Here is a 23,605-nt window from a genome sequence, read left to right as displayed (position 1 = left end):
CCTTTCATTTTTTCAGCCTAGGATCTACTAGCGCAAACCTATAATAGGTGTGCATACATCTCAGCTGATGCAGGTTCTTGTTGAAATTTAGAGATCCAGTAAAAACATTAGGAGCAAATTCCATTAAAGTGGCTGATTCAGAGTCTCATGGAAGTTGTCCACATTGCAACCTTGGAAATGCAGATTTTTTTGCTTCATATCCATAGTTGGTCATATCTATGCAGATGCAACACCCCTATAGATACCCCTGTAGATATACTTGTGAAACACCATCAGCGCTCTTTTGCATGAGCCCTATACCTGGTGCAAGGGATCTGTCTGAGATCAGACGGGTCTCTGTGTATGCTCACCTTTGAAAAGCCCGTAATTCTGCCTACACACCCATTGAATCCTATGTGTGAACGCTGTGTTGTCGCCAAGATTCACCCATTCAGCCGCAAGTGGAGTTATGGCTGGGATGCATACAACTCTGTATTATCCATAGTTGCTCAAAGTTGAGTATGCTCAGCTACAGAGCATGTGCAGTAATAAGAATCACAAGATCTATCCGCATAACGGACTTGTGTGCAACTCTGCAGCAGTGTGCACACATGGCACCTGGACAAACCATCTTACTATGTAAGCCTTTTATGATGTCAGGACAAACTCTTCCTCAGTTTTTTAACACATTTTAAATTTGAAAACCCTGCAGCACAATGTAGTTTTACCAAGGTACAAGAGTGCACCTTCTAGATGGCTTTACTGCTAGCACAAATTAGGGACACAATGTTTTAAAACAAAATATTCTTCATTTATGGCACACTTGCCATCTAGCAGTCTTGCTTAACATTATCATGCTTATTGAACGTCATGCTAATATGCTTAATTTTTCCTCACACTGAACTGTATTAAGAGTGATCATCAGTTTCTAATTGTCCACCCTTTATTTCTCTTCAAGGGAGAGTCCTGCACATCATGCACAGCGTCTCAAGGTGCAGCTGGTTTACAGCTTCTACCAAGTGGTCCTAAGGGTGAACCAGGAGACCCTGGAATTGGTGCAGTTGGCCTCCCGGTTAGTGGATTTGGTTTTTTTTAAATAACAAGTAGCCAATTAGCTGATTGCATAATCTCATTTCTTCTCACCGGCTGCATTTCCATCATCAGATCTATCTAGCTGATATGTTGGACACAATATCTGCTGACTCAAGTGATTGAGGATTGCTCTGAGCGGGGGAATGCCACTTTATCCTTCACTGGGAAACATATGAAAACTGTTTCTGTTACCTGCTTTCATTCTCTACACTATACTAAAAAATGATATGTTCTCCAGGGCCGTCATTTCTCTAACGTCCTAGTGGATGCTGGGAACTCCGTAAGGACCATGGGGAATAGCGGGCTCCGAAGGAGGCTGGGCACTCTAGAAAGATCTTAGACTACCTGGTGTGCACTGGCTCCTCCCACTATGACCCTCCTCCAAGCCTCAGTTAGATTTCGTGCCCGGCCGAGGTTGGATGCACACTAGGGGCTCTCCTGAGCTCTTAGAAAGTTATAGTCTTAGAATTTTTTTTTTTTTTTTCAGTGAGACCTGCTGGCAACAGGCTCACTGCAGCGAGGGACTAAGGGGAGAAGAAGCGAACTCGCCTGCTTGCAGCCGGATTGGGCTTCTTAGGCTACTGGACACCATTAGCTCCAGAGGGATCGACCGCAGGCCCAGCCTTGATGTTCGGTCCCGGAGCCGCGCCGCCGTCCCCCTTACAGAGCCAGAAGCAGGAAGATGGTCCGGAAAATCGGCGGCATGAAGACATCCTGTCTTCACCAAGGTAGCGCACAGCACTGCAGCTGTGCGCCATTGCTCCTCATACACACTTCACACTCCGGTCACTGAGGGTGCAGAGCGCTGGGGGGGGGCGCTCTGAGGCAGCAATAAAAACACCTTGGCTGGCTAAAATACCTCAATATATAGCCCCTGGGGCTATATATGAGGTAAATACCCCTGCCAGAATCCCAAAATAAGCGGGAGAATAGGCCGCGAAAAAGGGGCGGAGCCTATCTCCTCAGCACACTGGCGCCATTTTTCCCTCACAGCTCGGCTGGAAGGAAGCTCCCTGGCTCTTCCCTGCATTTCTACAATACAGTAAGAGGGAAAAAGAGAGGGGGGGCACTAAATTGGCACTGTATACAGTATAAGCAGCTATTAGGGACATAACTCAGTTAGTCCCTGTATATATATAGCGCTCTGGTGTGTGCTGGCATACTCTTACTCTGTCCCCCCAAAGGGCTTTTGTGGGTCCTGTCCTCTATTTGAGCATTCCCTGTGTGTGTGGAGTGTGTCGGTACGGCTGTGTCGACATGTTTGAGGAGGATAATGATGTGGAGGGGGAGCAGATGCCTTTAGCAGAGATGTCACCCCCTGCGGGGCAGACACCGGAGTGGATGGTATTATGGCAAGAAATGAGTGCACGTATAGACTCCTTACATAAAAAATTTGACGACATGCCGACTGTGGGACAGCCGAGTCTTCAGCTCGTGCCGGTCCAAGGGTCTCAAAAGTCATCAGGGGCTCTAAAACGCCCGTTATCTCAGGTGGCACAAGTAGATGTCGACACGGATACTGACGCCAGTGTCGACGACGATGAGTCAAATTTAATGCCCGTTAAGGCCATTCGCTGCATGATTGAGGCAATGAAAGAGGTGTTAAATATTTCTGATTTACATCCAGGTACCACAAAAAAGGGTATTATGTTTGGGGAGAAAAAACTACCTGTAGTTTTTCCCCCGTCAGATGAATTAAATGAAGTGTGTGAAGAAGCGTGGGCTTCCCCTGATAAGAAATTGGTGATTCCTAAGAAATTACTAATGGCGTTCCCTTTCCCGCCAGAGGATAGGTTACGTTGGGAAACACCCCCGAGGGTGGATAAAGCGCTCACACGTTTGTCAAAAAAGGTGGCACTACCGTCCCAGGATACGGCCGCCCTTAAGGAACCTGCTGATAGAAGGCAGGAGGCGATCCTGAAGTCTGTATATACACACTCAGGCATTATACTCAGACCAGCAATTGCGTCAGCTTGGATGTGCAGTGCTGCCGCTGCATGGTCAGATAACCTGTCAGAAAATATTGACACACTAGACAGAGACACGATCCTGTTAACAATTGACCATATCAAAGACTCAGTCTTATACATGAGAGATGCACAGAGGGAAATCTGCCGGCTGGCATCTAAAGTAAGTGCACTATCTATCTCTGCTAGGAGATGCTTATGGACTCGCCAGTGGACTGGAGATGCAGATTCCAAAAGGCACATGGAAGTTTTGCCTTATAAAGGGGAGGAATTATTTGGGGATGGTCTCTCCGACCTAGTTTCCACAGCAACGTCTGGGAAGTCAGCATTTTTACCCCATGTCCCCTCACAGCCTAAGAAGGCGCCATTTTATCAGGTTCAGTCCTTTCGATCCCAGAAAAATAAGCGGGGAAAAGGAGGGTCTTTTCTGTCTAGAGGCAGAGGCAGGGGAAAAAGGCTGCAGCAAACAGCAGGTTCCCAGGAACAAAAGTCCTCCCCCGCTTCCTCTTCCAAGTCCGCCGCATGACGGTGGGGCTTCACAAGCGGAGCCAGGTACGGTGGGGGCCCGCCTCAGGAATTTCAGCGATCAGTGGGTTCGCTCACAGGTAGATCCCTGGATCCTTCAAATAGTATCTCAGGGATACAGGCTGGAATTCGAGGCGATTCCACCCCGCCGTTTCCTAAAATCCGCCTTGCCGATTGCTCCCTCAGACAGGGAGGCAGTGCTAGCGGCAATTCACAAGCTGTATTCCCAGCAGGTGATAATCAAGGTACCCCTACTTCAACAAGGCCGGGGTTACTATTCCACACTATTTGTGGTACCGAAACCGGACGGTTCGGTGAGACCCATTCTAAATTTGAAGTCCTTGAACACATACATAAAAAAATTCAAGTTCAAGATGGAATCGCTCAGGGCGGTTATTGCAAGCCTGGACGAGGGGGATTACATGGTATCCCTGGACATCAAGGATGCTTACCTGCATGTCCCCATTTACAATTCTCACCAGGAGTACCTCAGATTTGTGGTACAGGATTGCCATTACCAATTCCAGACGCTGCCGTTTGGACTCTCCACGGCACCGAGGGTATTTACCAAGGTTATGGCGGAAATGATGATACTCCTTCGAAAAAAGGGAGTTTTAATTATCCCATACTTGGACGATCTCCTAATAAAGGCACGATCCAAGGAACAGTTGTTAGTGGGAGTAGCACTATCTCAGGAAGTGCTGAGCCAGCACGGTTGGATTCTGAATATCCCAAAGTCACAGCTGGTCCCCACGACACGTCTAATGTTCCTGGGAATGATTCTGGACACGGCCCAGAAAAAAGTGTTTCTCCCGGAGGAGAAAGCCAGGGAGTTGTCTTCTCTAGTCAGAGACCTCCTAAAACCAAAACAGGTATCGGTGCATCACTGCACGCGGGTCCTGGGAAAGATGGTAGCTTCTTACGAAGCAATTCCATTCGGCAGGTTCCATGCCAGAATCTTTCAGTGGAACCTGTTGGACAAGTGGTCCGGATCGCATCTTCAGATGCATCGTTTAATAACCCTGTCTCCACGAACCAGGGTGTCTCTTCTGTGGTGGCTGAACAGTGCTCATCTTCTGGAGGGCCGCAGATTCGGCATACAGGACTGGGTCCTGGTGACCACGGATGCCAGCCTACGGGGCTGGGGGGCAGTCACAAAGGGAAGAAATTTCCAGGGACTATGGTCAAGTCAGGAGACTGCCCTTCACATAAATATTCTGGAACTAAGGGCCATTTACAATGCCCTAAGTCAAGCAAAATCCCTGCTTCTACACCAGCCGGTGCTGATCCAGTCAGACAACATCACGGCAGTCGCCCATGTGAATCGACAAGGCGGCACAAGAAGCAGGACAGCGATGGCAGAAGCCACAAAAATTCTCCGATGGGCGGAGAATCATGTACTAGCACTGTCAGCAGTGTTCATCCCGGGAGTGGACAACTGGGAAGCAGACTTTCTCAGCAGGCACGACCTCCACCCGGGAGAGTGGGGACTTCATCCAGAAGTCTTCAAAATGATTGTAAATCAATGGGGTCGTCCACAGGTGGACATGATGGCGTCCCGCATAAACAAAAAACTAGAGAAGTATTGCGCCAGGTCAAGAGACCCTCAGGCGATAGCGGTGGACGCCCTAGTGACACCGTGGGTGTACCGGTCAGTATATGTGTTCCCTCCTCTACCTCTCATACCAAAGGTACTGAGAATAATAAGAAAGCGAGGAGTAAACACAATTCTCGTGGTTCCGGATTGGCCAAGAAGAGCGTGGTACCCGGAACTTCAAGAGATGATCTCAGAGGACCCTTGGTCCCTGCCGCTCAGACAGGACCTGCTACAGCAGGGCCCCTGCCTGTTCCAAGACTTACCGCGGCTGCGTTTGACGGCATGGCGGTTGAACGCCGGATCCTGAAGGAAAAGGGCATTCCGGAGGAAGTCATTCCTACGCTTATTAAAGCCAGGAAAGATGTTACGGCAAAACATTATCACCGCATATGGCGGAAATATGTTGCATGGTGCGAGGCCAAAAAGGCCCCAACAGAGGAATTTCAACTGGGTCGATTTCTACATTTCCTGCAAGCAGGAGTGAATATGGGCCTAAAACTAGGCTCCATTAAAGTACAGATCTCGGCTCTGTCGATTTTCTTTCAAAAGGAACTAGCTTCAGTACCTGAAGTTCAGACATTTGTGAAAGGAGTGCTGCATATTCAGCCCCCATTTGTGCCTCCTGTGGCACCGTGGGATCTCAACGTGATGTTGAATTTCTTGAAATCACATTGGTTTGAGCCACTAAAAACCGTGGATCTGAAATATCTCACGTGGAAAGTGGTCATGTTATTGGCCTTGGCATCAGCCAGGCGAGTGTCAGAATTGGCGGCTTTATCATGTAAAAGCCCTTATCTGATTTTTCATATGGATAGGGCAGAATTGAGGACTCGTCCCCAGTTTCTCCCTAAGGTGGTGTCAGCGTTTCACCTGAACCAGCCTATTGTGGTGCCTGCGGCTACTAAGGATTTGGAGGACTCCAAGTTGCTAGACGTTGTCAGGGCCCTGCAAATATATGTTTCCAGGACGGCTGGAGTCAGAAAATCTGACTCGCTGTTTATCCTATATGCACCCAACAAGCTGGGTGCTCCTGCTTCTAAGCAGACTATTGCTCGTTGGATTTGTAGTACAATTCAGCTTGCACATACTGTGGCAGGCCTGCCACAGCCTAAATCTGTCAATGCCCATTCCACAAGGAAGGTGGGCTCATCTTGGGCGGCTGCCCGAGGGGTCTCGGCTTTACAACTTTGCCGAGCAGCTACTTGGTCAGGGGCAAACACGTTTGCAAAATTCTATAAATTTGATACCCTGGCTGAGGAGGACCTGGAGTTCTCTCATTCGGTGCTGCAGAGTCATCCGCACTCTCCCGCCCGTTTGGGAGCTTTGGTATAATCCCCATGGTCCTTACGGAGTTCCCAGCATCCACTAGGACGTTAGAGAAAATAAGAATTTACTCACCGGTAATTCTGTTTCTCGTAGTCCGTAGTGGATGCTGGGCGCCCATCCCAAGTGCGGTCTATCTGCAATACTTGTACATAGTTATTGTTAACTAAATCGGGTTATTGTTGAGCCGTCTGTTGAGAGGCTCTATCGTTTCATACTGTTAACTGGGTTTCATATCACGAGTTGTTCGGTGTGATTGGTGTGGCTGGTATGAGTCTTACCCGGGATTCAAAATCCTTCCTTATTGTGTACGCTCGTCCGGGCACAGTACCTAACTGAGGCTTGGAGGAGGGTCATAGTGGGAGGAGCCAGTGCACACCAGGTAGTCTAAGATCTTTCTAGAGTGCCCAGCCTCCTTCGGAGCCCGCTATTCCCCATGGTCCTTACGGAGTTCCCAGCATCCACTACGGACTACGAGAAACAGAATTACCGGTGAGTAAATTCTTATTTTTCTAGTAAAGCTGTGAAAGGAAAAAGGAGTGTAGGGACTATAGTATAGGCAACAAGTTTTTCTCTTTCATCCACTAGGGGACACTGGAGTTCCTTATACAGTAGGGGTGTGAAGCTTGCAACCGGAGGTGTGGCACAATCTTAAATTAGCATTGTCTGCACAGCCGGCTCCTCTCCCTTCACATCCCGCCTCCCTCAGTTTGGAAAATTGTGCCAAGGAGGTAACAGGCACAGAGGGGAGCTCTTGCTCTTTGAAGATTTTTTATTTTTTTATTTATTTATTTAATTATTTAATTATTTTCATTTATACTTGCCCAGTCCCTCCTCACTAAAGGGAGGGTGCAGGTTTTAAAAGACAAAACGGTAAATGTCCGATCCCACCTAAATGAAAGGGGGTGCAGGCTTTACCAGAGAAAAAGGCTGCGTCCCCCTAATAAAAGGGGGACAAAGTTTAGCATGGAGAGACAAAGATTCCAGCTAAAGGGGTCTGCATCTCTCTGAAGGCGCCAACCGTGAGTACTGGTTGTATTTAAAATCACAAGGGAGCTCGTTAGGTTTGTTTTATTATTTTTCCTATGGGGCTTTGTTAGGCTTCCCCAGCATTGAGACCACTATATTGGATCTCAGCTCCCCACAGCGTCGCGCCGGCCAGCGGGCACACAGTGTGGAGGCGGGCTGATGTCCCCTGTTAGCAGGCGCCGCTCCGGGACCTGGAGGAAAGCAGCCCCGGAGCGCGCTGATCTGAGGTCGCGTAGTGCGGGGCGGGCCGGAGTCCCTTATCAGCAGGCGCCGCTACGGGACTGGAGGAGAGCAGTCCCGGCGCGCGCTGAACAGCAGTCACAGGCCTGTATCCCCTGTCAGCTTGCGCCGCCACGGGACCTGGAGAAGAGCGGTCCCAGAGCGCGCCAAACGGCGGACAACAGTGTAGTGCCGCGCGGCTGGGGGGATTCCTTCAGCCGCGTGTGGGGGCAGCCAGTGGGATCGAGAGCGCACAGTGAACGGTGTGCTCTGTCACATGGGAGAGGGAGCTCGAATATTCCAGGACTCCCTTTTTGAGCAGCAGAGTTGATGGTTGGAGGGCATGTTCAGGGACTGAGGTGTCTTGGAACCCACGCGCCCCCCCTCCTCCTCTTCCCCATATGCATGCGATCAGTGCAAGTTAGGCGGGGAGGGCAGGAGAGTGGGAGACGCATCAGGAACGTAGCTGCTGTGGAGCAGGGCACTAACAGCAGCCAGTTCATAGTGTAGATGGGGGGATCGTGGTCGAGGTGTACATAACTTTTCAGTGGCGGCCATATTTTTATATCTTAAGGGCGCCAAGATGCTGAAAGGAAAGGTATACGCCCCTATCAGTGTAGTCAGGTTTCCTGGCCAGTCAGATCAGGGGGAAAGTTTTTTTTTAGAATAGAGTAATTGCTCCCTCTGCTGGTGGTTTGTAGGTTAGGACTCTGATGCAGAGGATTTTCCATGTGATTTTAAAACAGACTATATTATACTTAATAATTTTCAATGGATGTCTAAGGCAAAGATCCTGTGAAAATGAAGGGAACAACTGGATATCAACCCCAACCTCACAACTGAACCACAGTTGAGTGTACGGGGGATGCAACAGGGCTGTTTGAAAAAATAAATAAATAAATATATATATATATATAATTTATTTATTTTTCTTTCCTTTCTTTCTCAATGAATCCAGCCAAGTCAATCCAGTGTAAATTTGTTCCCATCCTCCGCTACGGTATTCAGTTGCCTATGATAGAAAGGCACTGCAATGTATTCTGTGTGGGTGCGTTTTCAACATCAAATGTACAGACCAAAGTGGTTAAGACCTATTTCCAACACGGTAACTCCAGCTACCTTTTTTGATGTCCATCGTTTTATATAGTTATACATACATAATGCCTCCAACGGACGATGCTGACAGGTCCGATGGAGAAGGGAGCATCAGATATTATCACCCAATTCAACTCTACCTGCATCAACAGTGGGGGTTTTGGGGGTGATGGTTGAATGAGTATTTATATTAATTATTATTATTTTATTTTTTTAATAGAAGAATTGAAAATACTCTTCAGAGCTCCCAATATTTCTACGGCTTTTCTCCTATTCTCATAGGTGTAGGTCCAGCGGAGTGGTATGTATATGGTTTATCTAAGACACATGGGAACGCAAGGCTCAGTTTGGTTGCTCAAAGCGATGAGCACTAAGTTACTAGTCCTGGGATGCGCAACAGTTTAGAATGTGCACACAACCCTGGAGCCATGGTCTGTTAAAGTTAAGAAACATAACCGTGCATATATGTCAACAATGAGTATGAGCTGCGAGCCCATCCGAAACCAGGGAGGACTTCATAGTTGGGATTACTCCATCCGCACGGGTATAATGAGTTGCCGAAAATGGAAATGGGGCCCCCTTCCTACCCTTGAGTAACAGTGAGAAGAGGTTGTGGCTCTCGTAACGGAAGACGAACCGTTACAGGCGTAAAGATTGAGGTAATAATAGGCGGCCAGTAAAGGCTTCCAAAATTTCCAAATACAAGGCTAACTGAAGGAGCATATCCGAGAGTTAGCAACATATCCTTATCAGGCTACTAAAGAGTTGGCATCCTGATCAGCTCACTCAAGGTTTTCTGTGACTAACAGAATTTTGAATTCAACAAACGGAGATATGATCCCATAACGAGGGTAGGCTCACCTCTGCCTAGTTTATCGACGGGACATTCTTACTTATCATTGTCCCACTGAAAAAGAAGGGTCTTATGTTGGTTGGATTTGCAATGGGAATCCAACATCTAAGTGCAAGACCATCTCAAACGGACCTAGGGGGTTCGTGTTTCGAATAGGAGGTTATAGTTACCAGTTTGAAAGACGTTTCCCTGGGAGGGGAACATTTTTCCTTGGTCCAAATAACTTCAGACAATTGGATGAGAGTCGGGTTTTCTCCCTACAGGGTATCATAGATCTATACCAATGGGCGGTAGAGGCGACTCTGGTTCATTTTTCGGATAATTTTAGTTCTCGCTCTCGGGCTGGAAGAGTCTCGGGCAACAGAGAAATTTCCAAGTAGCTAGTATTCAGGTCTCGTCACAACTCACCTTAGACCCCCTGTGGGGGGTAGCGGTTGGAAAGGTTTCCGGAGACCGAGTCCGAGACTTGAAAAGAGAAATTTGGATCCATGGGGGTTTGTCTCCCTAGATTAAAGATAGATCTCTACAACGCCCGTGTTGTCATTCCGCTCAAGAGCGAGGGCATCACTGACGGCAATTCAAAACTTGCTACACAATACCAGATGGTCAAACTGTTACTCAGTTTGAAGGTTTTTAACCAGTTCTAACCACCTACAGTCTCAGGATGGAATCAACCCAATCGGTCATTGCAGGTCTAGAACAGGTATCTGGTTCATGGTATCAGGTTCATGGTATCAGGTTCATGGTATCTGTGGACATAAAGGATACATACCTTTGTATCGTGATTTGGACTCCTCACCAAGAATACTTTCGTTTCGTATGGGTACAGCTGATCAAAGATATTCAGACGATTCATCCATTTCTCACTCGTCATGGGTGGAGTGTGGATTTCCTGAAATCCAACCTAATGCCAGCTCATAGGATTCAATTTCTAGCTCTCACAGAGAGCAAGATCCAGAACATTCAGAGACTGGTGGCTCAGGTACTACAATCACAGACGGTTTCCATACACCTCTGTGTACAATTTCTCATGAAACGGGTGGCTTCGTGGGAGGTTCTACTGTACGACAGACTCCCGACTATTGTAGATGGACCCCATTGCTCAGAGAGCAAGTTTGCACTGGTTTCTGTATCGCGGAATGTGGCTTTCGCACAGGTCCAGACTTCCCTAATTTGGGGGTAGTTACATAGGAATCTCGCAGTAGGCAAGAGCTTCAGCATTTGGGATTAGAGGTTCCTCACAACGGAAGTTAGTCTCTGAAGTTGGGGTGCCGTCCTAGAGGACCATCAGTTTCAGAACTGGAGGACGTCACGAGACGGCAGTCTACCCATAAACAGTTTCGAGCTGAGTGCAGTTACAAGTACTTTCTCTTAGCCGAAGACCTAGTCATGGGTCACCACGTGAAGATACGGTCGGACAATGTCATGACGACGGCTTACATAGACCGTCGAGGAGGAACGAAGAACAGGATGGCGTTAAAGGTAGCCACAATGATCTTGTTGTGGGCAGAAAGGCGAACCATCATCCTCTCGGCAGTGTTCATTCCAGGTGTGGATAACTGGGAAGCAGATTATATCAGTCACCAGGACATGCATCCGGGAGAGTGGTGCCTACGTCCACGGATTTTCGACATGGTAGTATGGAGATGGGGTCTACCTCAAGGGGGCCTAATGGCGTCTCGGCAAGACCATCAGCTGTCCAGATTTGTGTCAAGGACAAGAGATCCAACAGCAGGAGTAGACGCATTAACACTTCCTTGGTGTGGCAGGAAGGTTTACATTTTGCCAGCTTTCCCACTCATACCGAGGTTTCTGAAAAGGGTGAAACGAGAACGAGTGTGAGCAATTCTGATCGCACCAGTGTGGCCCCGCAGGAGTTGGTACTCAGACCTGCGGGGGTTCTAGTAGAAGATCCTTAGCGGTTACCTCAGAGAGAGGACCGGCTGTCTCAGGGTCCGTTCCTACACCCAGCTTTGAACAGGTTGCATTTAACGACATGGATATTGAAACCCGGATCTTAAGTAACAGAGGCATACCAAGAACGGCCATTACTACGAGGATTGCCGCTAGAAAACCGGTCACAGCCATGCCCTACTACAAGAGTTGGAAGACGTACATGGCCTGGTGTCGGGAATTTCCTTCAGGCCGGCCTAGCTGTAAGGCTACGGCTCTGCTCTCTGAAGGTTCAAATTTCTCTCTCTCTCCATCCTATTTCATCAGCGGTTAGCATCCTTGCAAGATGTTAAAACCTTTTTTTACAGGGGGTTCTGAGGATACAAACCCCTTTTTCTTCCTCCCACTGCGCAGTCTTAAATTTGGTGTTGGAATTTTTGATATCACCAACTTTTGAGCCGTTGGCAAGAACAGACCTGAAACATCTCTCTTGGAGGGTCTCGTTATTGCTTGCTTTGGCTTCGACCAGGAGGGTTTTCTGAGTTGGGAGCCTTATCATGTAAGAGTCCCTTTTTAATTTTTCATGAGGATGGGGCAGAACTCCGTACAAGGGCAGATTTCTTTCCTAAGGTTGTTTCGGGGTTTCACGTAAACCAACCGCTTGTGGTCCCTTCTTTCCGGGGTCTTGTAGATGGGGACGTGTCTTTGGCTGTGGTCCGAGCTTTACGGGTATACGTACAGGTTATGTTGTCCTTCAGAAAGTCGGACTTTTTTTGTTTGTTCTTAATGATGGGCCAAAGAAGGGTTGGCCAGCATCTAAGCTGTCTTTGTCTAGATAGATAAGACTTGCCATTCGGCAAGCTTATATTTGCTGTAGAAAACAGGTTCCGGTTCGGACGGGTGCTCATACCACCCGATCAGTGGGTGCCTCAAGGCTACTCACCTTTGCAGAGTGGCGACGTGGTCTTCAGCCCACACGTTCGCGACATTTTATAAGTTTGACAACATCGCGTCCGAAGACTTTACGTTCGGACGTTTAGTATTGCAGGTCACCGACAGCACTCCCTCCCTGGGGGATAACTTTGGGACGTCCCCTACTGTATAAGGAACTCCAGTGTCCCCTAGTGGATGAAAGAGAAAAGAGGATTTTGGTACTTACCGATAAATCCATTTCTCTGAATCCTCTAGGGGACACTGGACCGGCGGTTCATCGCCATGTGCTATAGTATCATGTCCTATTCTCTCAGTCAAATTTTCCAAACTGAGGGAGGAGGGATGTGAAGGGGGAGGAGCCGGATGTGCAGACAATGCTAATTTAAGATTGTGCCACACCTCCGGTTGCAAGCTTCACACCCCTACTGTATAAGGAACTCCAGTGTCCCCTAGAGGATTCAGAGAAATGTATTTATCGGTAAGTACAAAAATCCTCTTTTTACTTCTTCCATGCCATATATTTTTATTGCCTTATTACAACTGTATTCAATACATAAACCTAAGCTTAAGTGTGGTGTCACATGGGTACTTTATGTATGTCTAGTGTTTTAACATTTTTATTGCATCTAGAAAATCTCACCCTTTATATCATACTTACCGACATTTTAAATCTCCTCTCCAGGAGATGCCCGGTGAGGAGAAGCAGGTGGGCGGCGATGAGGGCGGGGCTGAGATAATTGCACCATTAAGCCCCGCCTACTCTCCAGGAAACGTTCACGATTGGTTAATATTTGCATAGGGGTTGAGCTAAAATGACACGATTATCATATAATCACGTCAGTAGGCTCCGCCCCCTCCACCAGTCCGTGATTTTGCTATGTTTTTCTTCACATTCTGCCCACTTCAATAGGAAGTGGGCAGAATACGGGAGGTGTGCCCACTCTTCCGGGGCTGCGGGGGACTACTCGAGAAACTGGGTGTCTCCCGCAGAATCCGGGAGAGTAGGTAAGTATGCTTTATATATGTGTAGAAGGGTCTGCAGAAATATAATGCGCTTCAAGCTTGTTCAAAACACTACTGCCAGGATTGTAAATCCACCTTAGTGACTAAAGTGCCTTTGTCATATAATGTACTCTCCATTTTAATGTTGTATTTTTTTTTCACTAAAATCATTTTGAATAAGGTTAAATACACACTCTACACATAATTCACTCATAAAAAAAACTAAATTTTCTGAGCGTTTTTTCAGAAAATAATTTGTCAGTTAAGTGGTTAATTTGCATATATTAAGTAAGCAGATCGCATTTCTCGTTCTTGTAATGGAAAATGCAATCTGCCCAAATTTACCAAATCGTTTAAAAAACAAACAAATACTTACCTGCAATCAAGGGTTTGGTGATCGGTTATCTCTCTCCTCCATTCAGCTGGCCATTGGACTCCTGCTCTGTGACCCCAGTCGCTGTGCTGTAAACCGGCATCTCACTGTACAGCACATAAGATGTCGGTTTACAGCACAGCTGATCGGGGGTCACAGAGACAGAGCCAGGAGACAAGCTCTGTCCCTGCATGCCATCATTGATACATCCTTGCGATGTATTCAATTATTGCAATGTGATTTTGGTCGAATTTATCACAACCCATCTGCATCTGCATTGTGCTAAATATTCCCCTTAATGAGTTACGTCACAGGGGTCTATTCAATGCATGTCAGATCCTCTCCGACGGAGAGGATCCGACAATGCAGTATTCAATTTGTGGGCAAATATGACTACTTTTTTTAAAGTTGAATTGACATTGTCGAAAACGGGATTAAAACCTGTTAGATTTGGTCACAAATCCGACAAAACACGTGGATCCGCGGCTAATCCACCGATATATGTGTTTTCCGACAAGTCAGAAAAATGGCAGGACCTTTGAATAGGTCGAATCATGATTCGACGAAAAAAAAGTCGGAAACTGCTGTCTTTCCGAATAGATGGCAGTTCTGACTTCAATTGAATAGACCCCATAGTCTAGCTTTGGAACAGTTATAGCTATAATAATGACTCAAACGTAAAAAATCATTTTGGGTCATTTCAGATAAGATTCTTAAAGGATCATAAGCAGGCAAAGCATATATCACACTAGTTAATTTAATAATTCTTCTAATTGTTTTCACAACTTTAATATGAAGTTATGTCTCCTATATCATGTGTCTAAAAGTACGTACAATGGGGGTCAGACCGACCCGTTCGCACCCAGCGGTTCTTCGCGTCCTCCTCCTCTCTGCGTCCTGTGCCCCCCGCTCCACTCTTGCCCGCCAGATCATTCTCCGCGTGGTACACAGAGGGTGGGCTGGAGCCTCACTGGCCAGTGGCGTAACTACCGGACCCTGGCCGTGCTGTTGCTGTCACTGCTCCATTGGTGTCTGGGTGCAGGGGGAGCCATGGGCCCTTGAGTCAGTTTGGGCCCCATAGCCGCTGCATCCCCTGCACCCATGGTAGTAACACCACTGGTACAGTCATCAAAGCTATGAATTGTACAGTGACCAAATAAAAATGAAACAAATCAACACTATCTTATATTTTAGATGCTTCCAGTTAGCCAACCTTTGCCTCGATAACAGCTTTATACACTCTTGGCATTCTCTCAACCAACTTCAAACTATATATCTAGGAATGTTTTCCAACATTCTTGAAGGAGTCCTCATGTATACTGAGCACTTGATGTCTGTTTGTCATATAGTCCTTACAAAAGAGTGAATGTGTGTCTTGGCTTATTGTCCTGTAAGTAAAAAAATAATAACGGCGCAACTAAGCTGAAACAATATGGGATGGTGTGTCATTGCAGAATGCTATGGTAGCTAATGTAGATTCTAAAAATATTGCAGCCAGTGACACCAGCAAAAGCGTCACCACACCATCACACCTGATCCTCCATGCTGCAGTTAATGAGGATTTCTTTTCAAGCTTGAGCAGGCCTGTTTGTAGGTGCGGCGAACGTGTCAACCCATACATCTGGGAACTTATCCCCGATTCTGTGGGTTAATGCACATCTACAGGGTAATTTACTAGGCAAAAAAGAGGGGGGTTCTAATTGAATAAACCCAGGCGTTAAAGCCCAAGGCTACCGCCCTTTTTACCTGCTAATTGAAATCCCCCTTTAATCACTGTGGTTCAACGTTCTACACCTTTGAATTTCAGTGAAGTCCTAACTGAAAACTAAGTGTTAAGAATAAATTTTTTTACAAATACAAAAACCTTTGTTTTGAAGAGATTCATACATAGGAATCCCCTTCACTATTTATATTTGTCTAAGAAACTAATACCAAACAGTTACACATAGGCTTATAGATCAAAATGTCTTTAAGGGGTATGTGGTCAAAATACCAGCAGTCGGGATCTCCGCAGTCAGAAGACTGACAGGGGGATCCTGACAGACAGAATCCCAACACATCCCAGAGGTAAGTACTGGGGTTGGGGTTAGGGTTAGGCACTAGGAGGGGGTTAGGGCTAGGCTGCGGGGTGGGACCAGTTAGGGTTAGGCTGTGGGAGGGATTTAGGGTTAAGATTAGGGGTAGGGTAAAAGAAACGTACTTGTGTCAGGGTTCTGACCATAGAGATCCCGCTGTCGGACTTTTGACTGTCGGGATCCTGGCTGTCTGTATTTCGTACCCAACCCCTTTAAGATCATGAGAATCATACTTTCAGTCAGGTGTGTCTAAACTTTTGTCTGGTACTTTATAAAGCTAACTTTTTTGCAGGTTATAAAATGTCCTTTCAAATGTTTAAGTAAACTAATTCTGACTGCTACTTTATGATATAGATTTATTTATTTTTACAACAGGGAAAACCTGGTGTATCTGGACTTGCAGGGCCCAAAGGAGAAAAGGTGACGTACAAGTGTAATATAATTAGACATATCCTACCTAGTTCGGAAGTGCAATTATTTCTAATCAAGTGATACAATTTCTGTATCATATGATTTTATTGGGTACTCCGTTTTCTTCAGTATGATGAAGGTTATTGGCTTCTGACATACTAAACCCCAGTGTGTGTTATGGAATTTAAACTGTATGCTTCTATGGTAGGGACTTGTGTGAATGGTTCAATATTCTCTGGGAAGTACTTTGTAATATAATGGAGCTTTTAATAATAAATAAAAAGTGTCTCTTGCAGAGTTGGATCGGAGGCTTTTCTCCATTGTGATCATGTACAAGTATCTCTATTCACGTTGTATGTCTAGCTCTCATGTACTTGTCATGTCTAGTTATCTGTCTCAGTTAGGGATCGTGCAGTCTTCACCAACCTTAACAGCTCATTTTTTGAGGATTTATGTCTATGTCATGAGCTATTGGGGGTGCATGAGGGAGACCTGTGCTTTATCACTAGATAACAGATACCTGTGTGTGGTGTGACTGGTGTCACTAGATGAAAGCTACCCATGCAGGGTCACTAGATGAGAGATCCCTGTGCTGGTCACTAGATGGGAGATACCTTTACATGATTATATGATGAGAAATACCAATACAAGTTCATTAGATATGCGACACCTGTGCAGAAAAGAGCTACTTGTGCATAATTACAAGATGAGAGATCTATGTAAGATTACTACATAAGGACATCTGTACATGGCACATGCATGTACCTGACAACTACATGGGAAAAACCTGTGCATGATCACTAGATAACAGATACATGAAAGTGATGGATAGCTGACTGAAACATGCACATGAAAACTATAAGTGAGAATACATATGCATAATCACTGTATGTATGGCACCAGTGCATGATCACTATGGGCCTTTTTTCATTATTTTTCTTATTGGGGGTAGAATGGACTCTGACAATTGAGTATCTAACTCAACATTGCTCAGACGAGGAGACAGCTGATCCGAAAATCAGCCATGATATTTTCACTTTTAATTTCAAGTTTGCACTAACATTTGTTTCTGAATAGCAATAACCTGCACTGAATTAGTGACTTTGGGGCAGATGTATTAAGCCTGGAGAAGGAATTAAGCAGTGATAAGTGCAAGGTGATAACGCACCAGTCAGTCAGCTCCTGTCATTTTTCAAATTCGCAATGATTAGCTGGTGTGTTATCTCCTTGCACTTATCACTGATGTATCGGGATGCAGTCAATTTACCTCCAATCAAAATCCCGACGGTCGAAATCCCGACAGTAATTGAACGACTGTCAAAATCCCGACAAGGTCATAATCCCGACTTGGACAAAATACAGACATTTAAAATACCGTCAAGGTCAAAATACCGACATGTAAAATCCTGACAGGTCAAAATGCCGACATGAGTTTTTCATGAGTTTTTCATTGAAACCGACTTGTTCATACTTTACCATCCCAGTGGACCTGGAGGAGGAATATAATAGTGTGCCGAACGCAGCGAGGCACCGTGCCCGAAGCATGGCGAGCGCACGCGGTACACTTATATGGTGTCCGTGTCGACCTATGTCGACATACACACAAAAACAAATGAAAACCGCATGTTGGTATTTTGACTAGAGATGAGCGCCTGAAATTTTTCGGGTTTTGTGTTTTGGTTTTGGGTTCGGTTCCGCGGCCGTGTTTTGGGTTCGAACGCGTTTTGGCAAAACCTCACCGAATTTTTTTTGTCGGATTCGGGTGTGTTTTGGATTCGGGTGTTTTTTTCAAAAAACACTAAAAAACAGCTTAAATCATAGAATTTGGGGGTCATTTTGATCCCAAAGTATTATTAACCTCAAAAACCATAATTTACACTCATTTTCAGTCTATTCTGAATACCTCACACCTCACAATATTATTTTTAGTCCTAAAATTTGCACCGAGGTCGCTGTGTGAGTAAGATAAGCGACCCTAGTGGCCGACACAAACACCGGGCCCATCTAGGAGTGGCACTGCAGTGTCACGCAGGATGTCCCTTCCAAAAAACCCTCCCCAAACAGCACATGACGCAAAGAAAAAAAGAGGCGCAATGAGGTAGCTGTGTGAGTAAGATTAGCGACCCTAGTGGCCGACACAAACACCGGGCCCATCTAGGAGTGGCACTGCAGTGTCACGCAGGATGGCCCTTCCAAAAAACCCTCCCCAAACAGCACATGACGCAAAGAAAAAAAGAGGCGCAATGAGGTAGCTGTGTGAGTAAGATTAGCGACCCTAGTGGCCGACACAAACACCGGGCCCATCTAGGAGTGGCACTGCAGTGTCACGCAGGATGTCCCTTCCAAAAAACCCTCCCCAAACAGCACATGACGCAAAGAAAAAAAGAGGCGCAATGAGGTAGCTGTGTGAGTAAGATTAGCGACCCTAGTGGCCGACACAAACACCGGGCCCATCTAGGAGTGGCACTGCAGTGTCACGCAGGATGTCCCTTCCAAAAAACCCTCCCCAAACAGCACATGACGCAAAGAAAAAAAGAGGCGCAATGAGGTAGCTGACTGTGTGAGTAAGATTAGCGACCCTAGTGGCCGACACAAACACCGGGCCCATCTAGGAGTGGCACTGCAGTGTCACGCAGGATGTCCCTTCCAAAAAACCCTCCCCAATCAGCACATGATGCAAAGAAAAAGAAAAGAAAAAAGAGGTGCAAGATGGAATTGTCCTTGGGCCCTCCCACCCACCCTTATGTTGTATAAACAAAACAGGACATGCACACTTTAACCAACCCATCATTTCAGTGACAGGGTCTGCCACACGACTGTGACTGATATGACGGGTTGGTTTGGACCCCCCCCAAAAAAGAAGCAATTAATCTCTCCTTGCACAAACTGGCTCTACAGAGGCAAGATGTCCACCTCATCTTCACCCTCCGATATATCACCGTGTACATCCCCCTCCTCACAGATTATCAATTCGTCCCCACTGGAATCCACCATCTCAGCTCCCTGTGTACTTTGTGGAGGCAATTGCTGCTGGTCAATGTCTCCGCGGAGGAATTGATTATAATTCATTTTAATGAACATCATCTTCTCCACATTTTCTGGATGTAACCTCGTACGCCGATTGCTGACAAGGTGAGCGGCGGCACTAAACACTCTTTCGGAGTACACACTTGTGGGAGGGCAACTTAGGTAGAATAAAGCCAGTTTGTGCAAGGGCCTCCAAATTGCCTCTTTTTCCTGCCAGTATAAGTACGGACTGTGTGACGTGCCTACTTGGATGCGGTCACTCATATAATCCTCCACCATTCTATCAATGTTGAGAGAATCATATGCAGTGACAGTAGACGACATGTCCGTAATCGTTGTCAGGTCCTTCAGTCCGGACCAGATGTCAGCATCAGCAGTCGCTCCAGACTGCCCTGCATCACCGCCAGCGGGTGGGCTCGGAATTCTGAGCCTTTTCCTCGCACCCCCAGTTGCGGGAGAATGTGAAGGAGGAGATGTTGACAGGTCGCGTTCCGCTTGACTTGACAATTTTGTCACCAGCAGGTCTTTCAACCCCAGCAGACTTGTGTCTGCCGGAAAGAGAGATCCAAGGTAGGCTTTAAATCTAGGATCGAGCACGGTGGCCAAAATGTAGTGCTCTGATTTCAACAGATTGACCACCCGTGAATCCTTGTTAAGCGAATTAAGGGCTGCATCCACAAGTCCCACATGCCTAGCGGAATCGCTCCCTTTTAGCTCCTTCTTCAATGCCTCCAGCTTCTTCTGCAAAAGCCTGATGAGGGGAATGACCTGACTCAGGCTGGCAGTGTCTGAACTGACTTCACGTGTGGCAAGTTCAAAGGGCATCAGAACCTTGCACCACGTTGAAATCATTCTCCACTGCACTTGAGACAGGTGCATTCCACCTCCTATATCGTGCTCAATTGTATAGGCTTGAATGGCCTTTTGCTGCTCCTCCAACCTCTGAAGCATATAGAGGGTTGAATTCCACCTCGTTACCACTTCTTGCTTCAGATGATGGCAGGGCAGGTTCAGTAGTTTTTGGTGGTGCTCCAGTCTTCTGTACGTGGTGCCTGTACGCCGAAAGTGTCCCGCAATTCTTCTGGCCACCGACAGCATCTCTTGCACGCCCCTGTCGTTTTTTTAAAAATTCTGCACCACCAAATTCAAGGTATGTGCAAAACATGGGACGTGCTGGAATTTGCCCATATTTAATGCACACACAATATTGCTGGCGTTGTCCGATGCCACAAATCCACAGGAGAGTCCAATTGGGGTAAGCCATTCCGCGATGATCTTCCTCAGTTGCCGTAAGAGGTTTTCAGCTGTGTGCGTATTCTGGAAACCGGTGATACAAAGCGTAGCCTGCCTAGGAAAGAGTTGGCGTTTGCGAGATGCTGCTACTGGTGCCGCCGCTGCTGTTCTTGCGGCGGGAGTCCATACATCTACCCAGTGGGCTGTCACAGTCATATAGTCCTGACCCTGCCCTGCTCCACTTGTCCACATGTCCGTGGTTAAGTGGACATTGGGTACAACTGCATTTTTTAGGACACTGGTGAGTCTTTTTCTGACGTCCGTGTACATTCTCGGTATCGCCTGCCTAGAGAAGTGGAACCTAGATGGTATTTGGTAATGGGGGCACACTGCCTCAATAAATTGTCTAGTTCCCTGTGAACTAACGGCGGATACCGGACGCACGTCTAACACCAACATAGTTGTCAAGGCCTCAGTTATCCGCTTTGCAGTAGGATGACTGCTGTGATATTTCATCTTCCTCGCAAAGGACTGTTGAACAGTCAATTGCTTACTGGAAGTAGTACAAGTGGGCTTACGACTTCCCCTCTGGGATGACCATCGACTCCCAGCGGCAACAACAGCAGCGCCAGCAGCAGTAGGCGTTACACGCAAGGATGCATCGGAGGAATCCCAGGCAGGAGAGGACTCGTCAGAATTGCCAGTGACATGGCCTGCAGGACTATTGGCATTCCTGGGGAAGGAGGAAATTGACACTGAGGGAGTTGGTGGGGTGGTTTGCGTGAGCTTGGTTACAAGAGGAAGGGATTTACTGGTCAGTGGACTGCTTCCGCTGTCACCCAAAGTTTTTGAACTTGTCACTGACTTATTATGAATGCGCTGCAGGTGACGTATAAGGGAGGATGTTCCGAGGTGGTTAACGTCCTTACCCCTACTTAATACAGCTTGACAAAGGGAACACACGGCTTGACACCTGTTGTCCGCATTTCTGGTGAAATACCTCCACACCGAAGAGCTGATTTTTTTGGTATTTTCACCTGGCATGTCAACGGCCATATTCCTCCCACGGACAACAGGTTTCTCCCCGGGTGCCTGACTTAAACAAACCACCTCACCATCAGAATCCTCCTGGTCAATTTCCTCCCCAGCGCCAGCAACACCCATATCCTCCTCATCCTGGTGTACTTCAACACTGACATCTTCAATCTGACTATCAGGAACTGGACTGCGGGTGCTCCTTCCAGCACTTGCAGGGGGCGTGCAAATGGTGGAAGGCGCATGCTCTTCACGTCCAGTGTTGGGAAGGTCAGGCATCGCAACCGACACAATTGGACTCTCCTTGTGGATTTAGGATTTCGAAGAATGCACAGTTCTTTGCTGTGCTGCTTTTGCCAGCTTGAGTCTTTTCATTTTTCTAGCGAGAGGCTGAGTGCTTCCATCCTCATGTGAAGCTGAACCACTAGCCATGAACATAGGCCAGGGCCTCAGCCGTTCCTTGCCACTCCGTGTGGTAAATGGCATATTGGCAAGTTTACGCTTCTCCTCCGACAATTTTATTTTAGGTTTTGGAGTCCTTTTTTTTCTGATATTTGGTGTTTTGGATTTGACATGCTCTGTACTATGACATTGGGCATCGGCCTTGGCAGACGACGTTGCTGGCATTTCATCGTCTCGGCCATGACTAGTGGCAGCAGCTTCAGCACGAGGTGGAAGTGGATCTTGATCTTTCCCTAATTTTGGAACCTCAACATTTTTGTTCTCCATATTTTAATAGGCACAACTAAAAGGCACCTCAGGTAAACAATGGAGATGGATACTAGTATACAATTATGGACTGCCTGCCGACTGCAGACACAGAGGTAGCCACAGCCGTGAACTACCGTACTGTACTGTGTCTGCAGCTAATATAGACTGGTTGATAAAGAGAAGATGTCTATGTAACTATGTATGTATAAAGAAGACTGAAAAAAATCCACGGTTAGGTGGTATACAATTATGGACGGACTGCCTGCCGAGTGCAGACACAGAGGTAGCCACAGCCGTGAACTACCGTACTGTACTGTGTCTGCAGCTAATATAGACTGGTTGATAAAGAGAAGATGTCTATGTAACTATGTATGTATAAAGAAGAATGAAAAAAAACCACGGTTAGGTGGTATACAATTATGGACGGACTGCCTGCCGAGTGCAGACACAGAGGTAGCCACAGCCGTGAACTACCGTACTGTACTGTGTCTGCAGCTAATATAGACTGGTTGATAAAGAGAAGATGTCTATGTAACTATGTATGTATAAAGAAGAATGAAAAAAATCCACGGTTAGGTGGTATTACAATTATGGACGGACTGCCTGCCGAGTGCAGAGACACAGAGGTAGCCACAGCCGTGAACTACCGTACTGTGTCTGCTGCGACTGGATGATAAATGATATAAAAAATATATATATATCACTACTGCAGCCGGACAGGTATATATTATATATTATATAATGACGGACCTGCTGGACACTGTCTGTCAGCAGAATGAGTTTTATTTTTATAGAATAAAAAAAAAAAAAACACACAAGTGAAGTCACACGACGAGTGTTTAACTTTTTCAGGCAATCACAATATAAGTATACTACTAACTATACTGGTGGTCAGTGTGGTCAGGTCACTGGTCAGTCACACTGGCAGTGGCACTCCTGCAGCAAAAGTGTGCACTGTTTAATTTTAATATAATATGTACTCCTGGCTCCTGCTATAACCTATAACTGGCACTGCAGTAGTGCTCCCCAGTCTCCCCCACAATTATAAGCTGTGTGAGCTGAGCAGTCAGACAGATATATAATATATATAGATGATGCAGCAATCTGGCCTGAGCCTGAGCAGTGCACACAGATATGGTATGTGACTGACTGAGTCACTGTGTGTATCGCTTTTTTCAGGCAGAGAACGGATATATTAAATAAACTGCACTGTGTGTCTGGTGGTCACTCACT

At 46.6% G+C, this 23,605-nt stretch overlaps 1 protein-coding gene across 9 annotated transcripts in view; it reads left to right on the top strand.

Moving 5' to 3' along the window:
* The window catches only part of COL16A1 (collagen type XVI alpha 1 chain), a 303,979-nt gene that overhangs the window by 186,749 nt on the left and 93,625 nt on the right, over positions 1–23,605 (top strand). For all 9 annotated transcript variants that reach the window (XM_063954229.1, XM_063954228.1, XM_063954227.1 and 6 more), the window contains 2 exons: positions 938–1,051; positions 16,331–16,375. In XM_063954229.1, the coding sequence (XP_063810299.1) occupies positions 938–1,051; positions 16,331–16,375 (159 nt within the window). The remainder of the gene's footprint in view (positions 1–937; positions 1,052–16,330; positions 16,376–23,605) is intronic.

The sequence above is a fragment of the Pseudophryne corroboree genome, chromosome 2 (genome assembly GCF_028390025.1).
Source record: "Pseudophryne corroboree isolate aPseCor3 chromosome 2, aPseCor3.hap2, whole genome shotgun sequence".
Lineage (NCBI taxonomy): Eukaryota > Metazoa > Chordata > Amphibia > Anura > Myobatrachidae > Pseudophryne > Pseudophryne corroboree.
The sequence above is the reverse complement of the archived record's forward strand: the minus strand, read 5'-3'. Positions and strand labels throughout refer to the sequence as shown.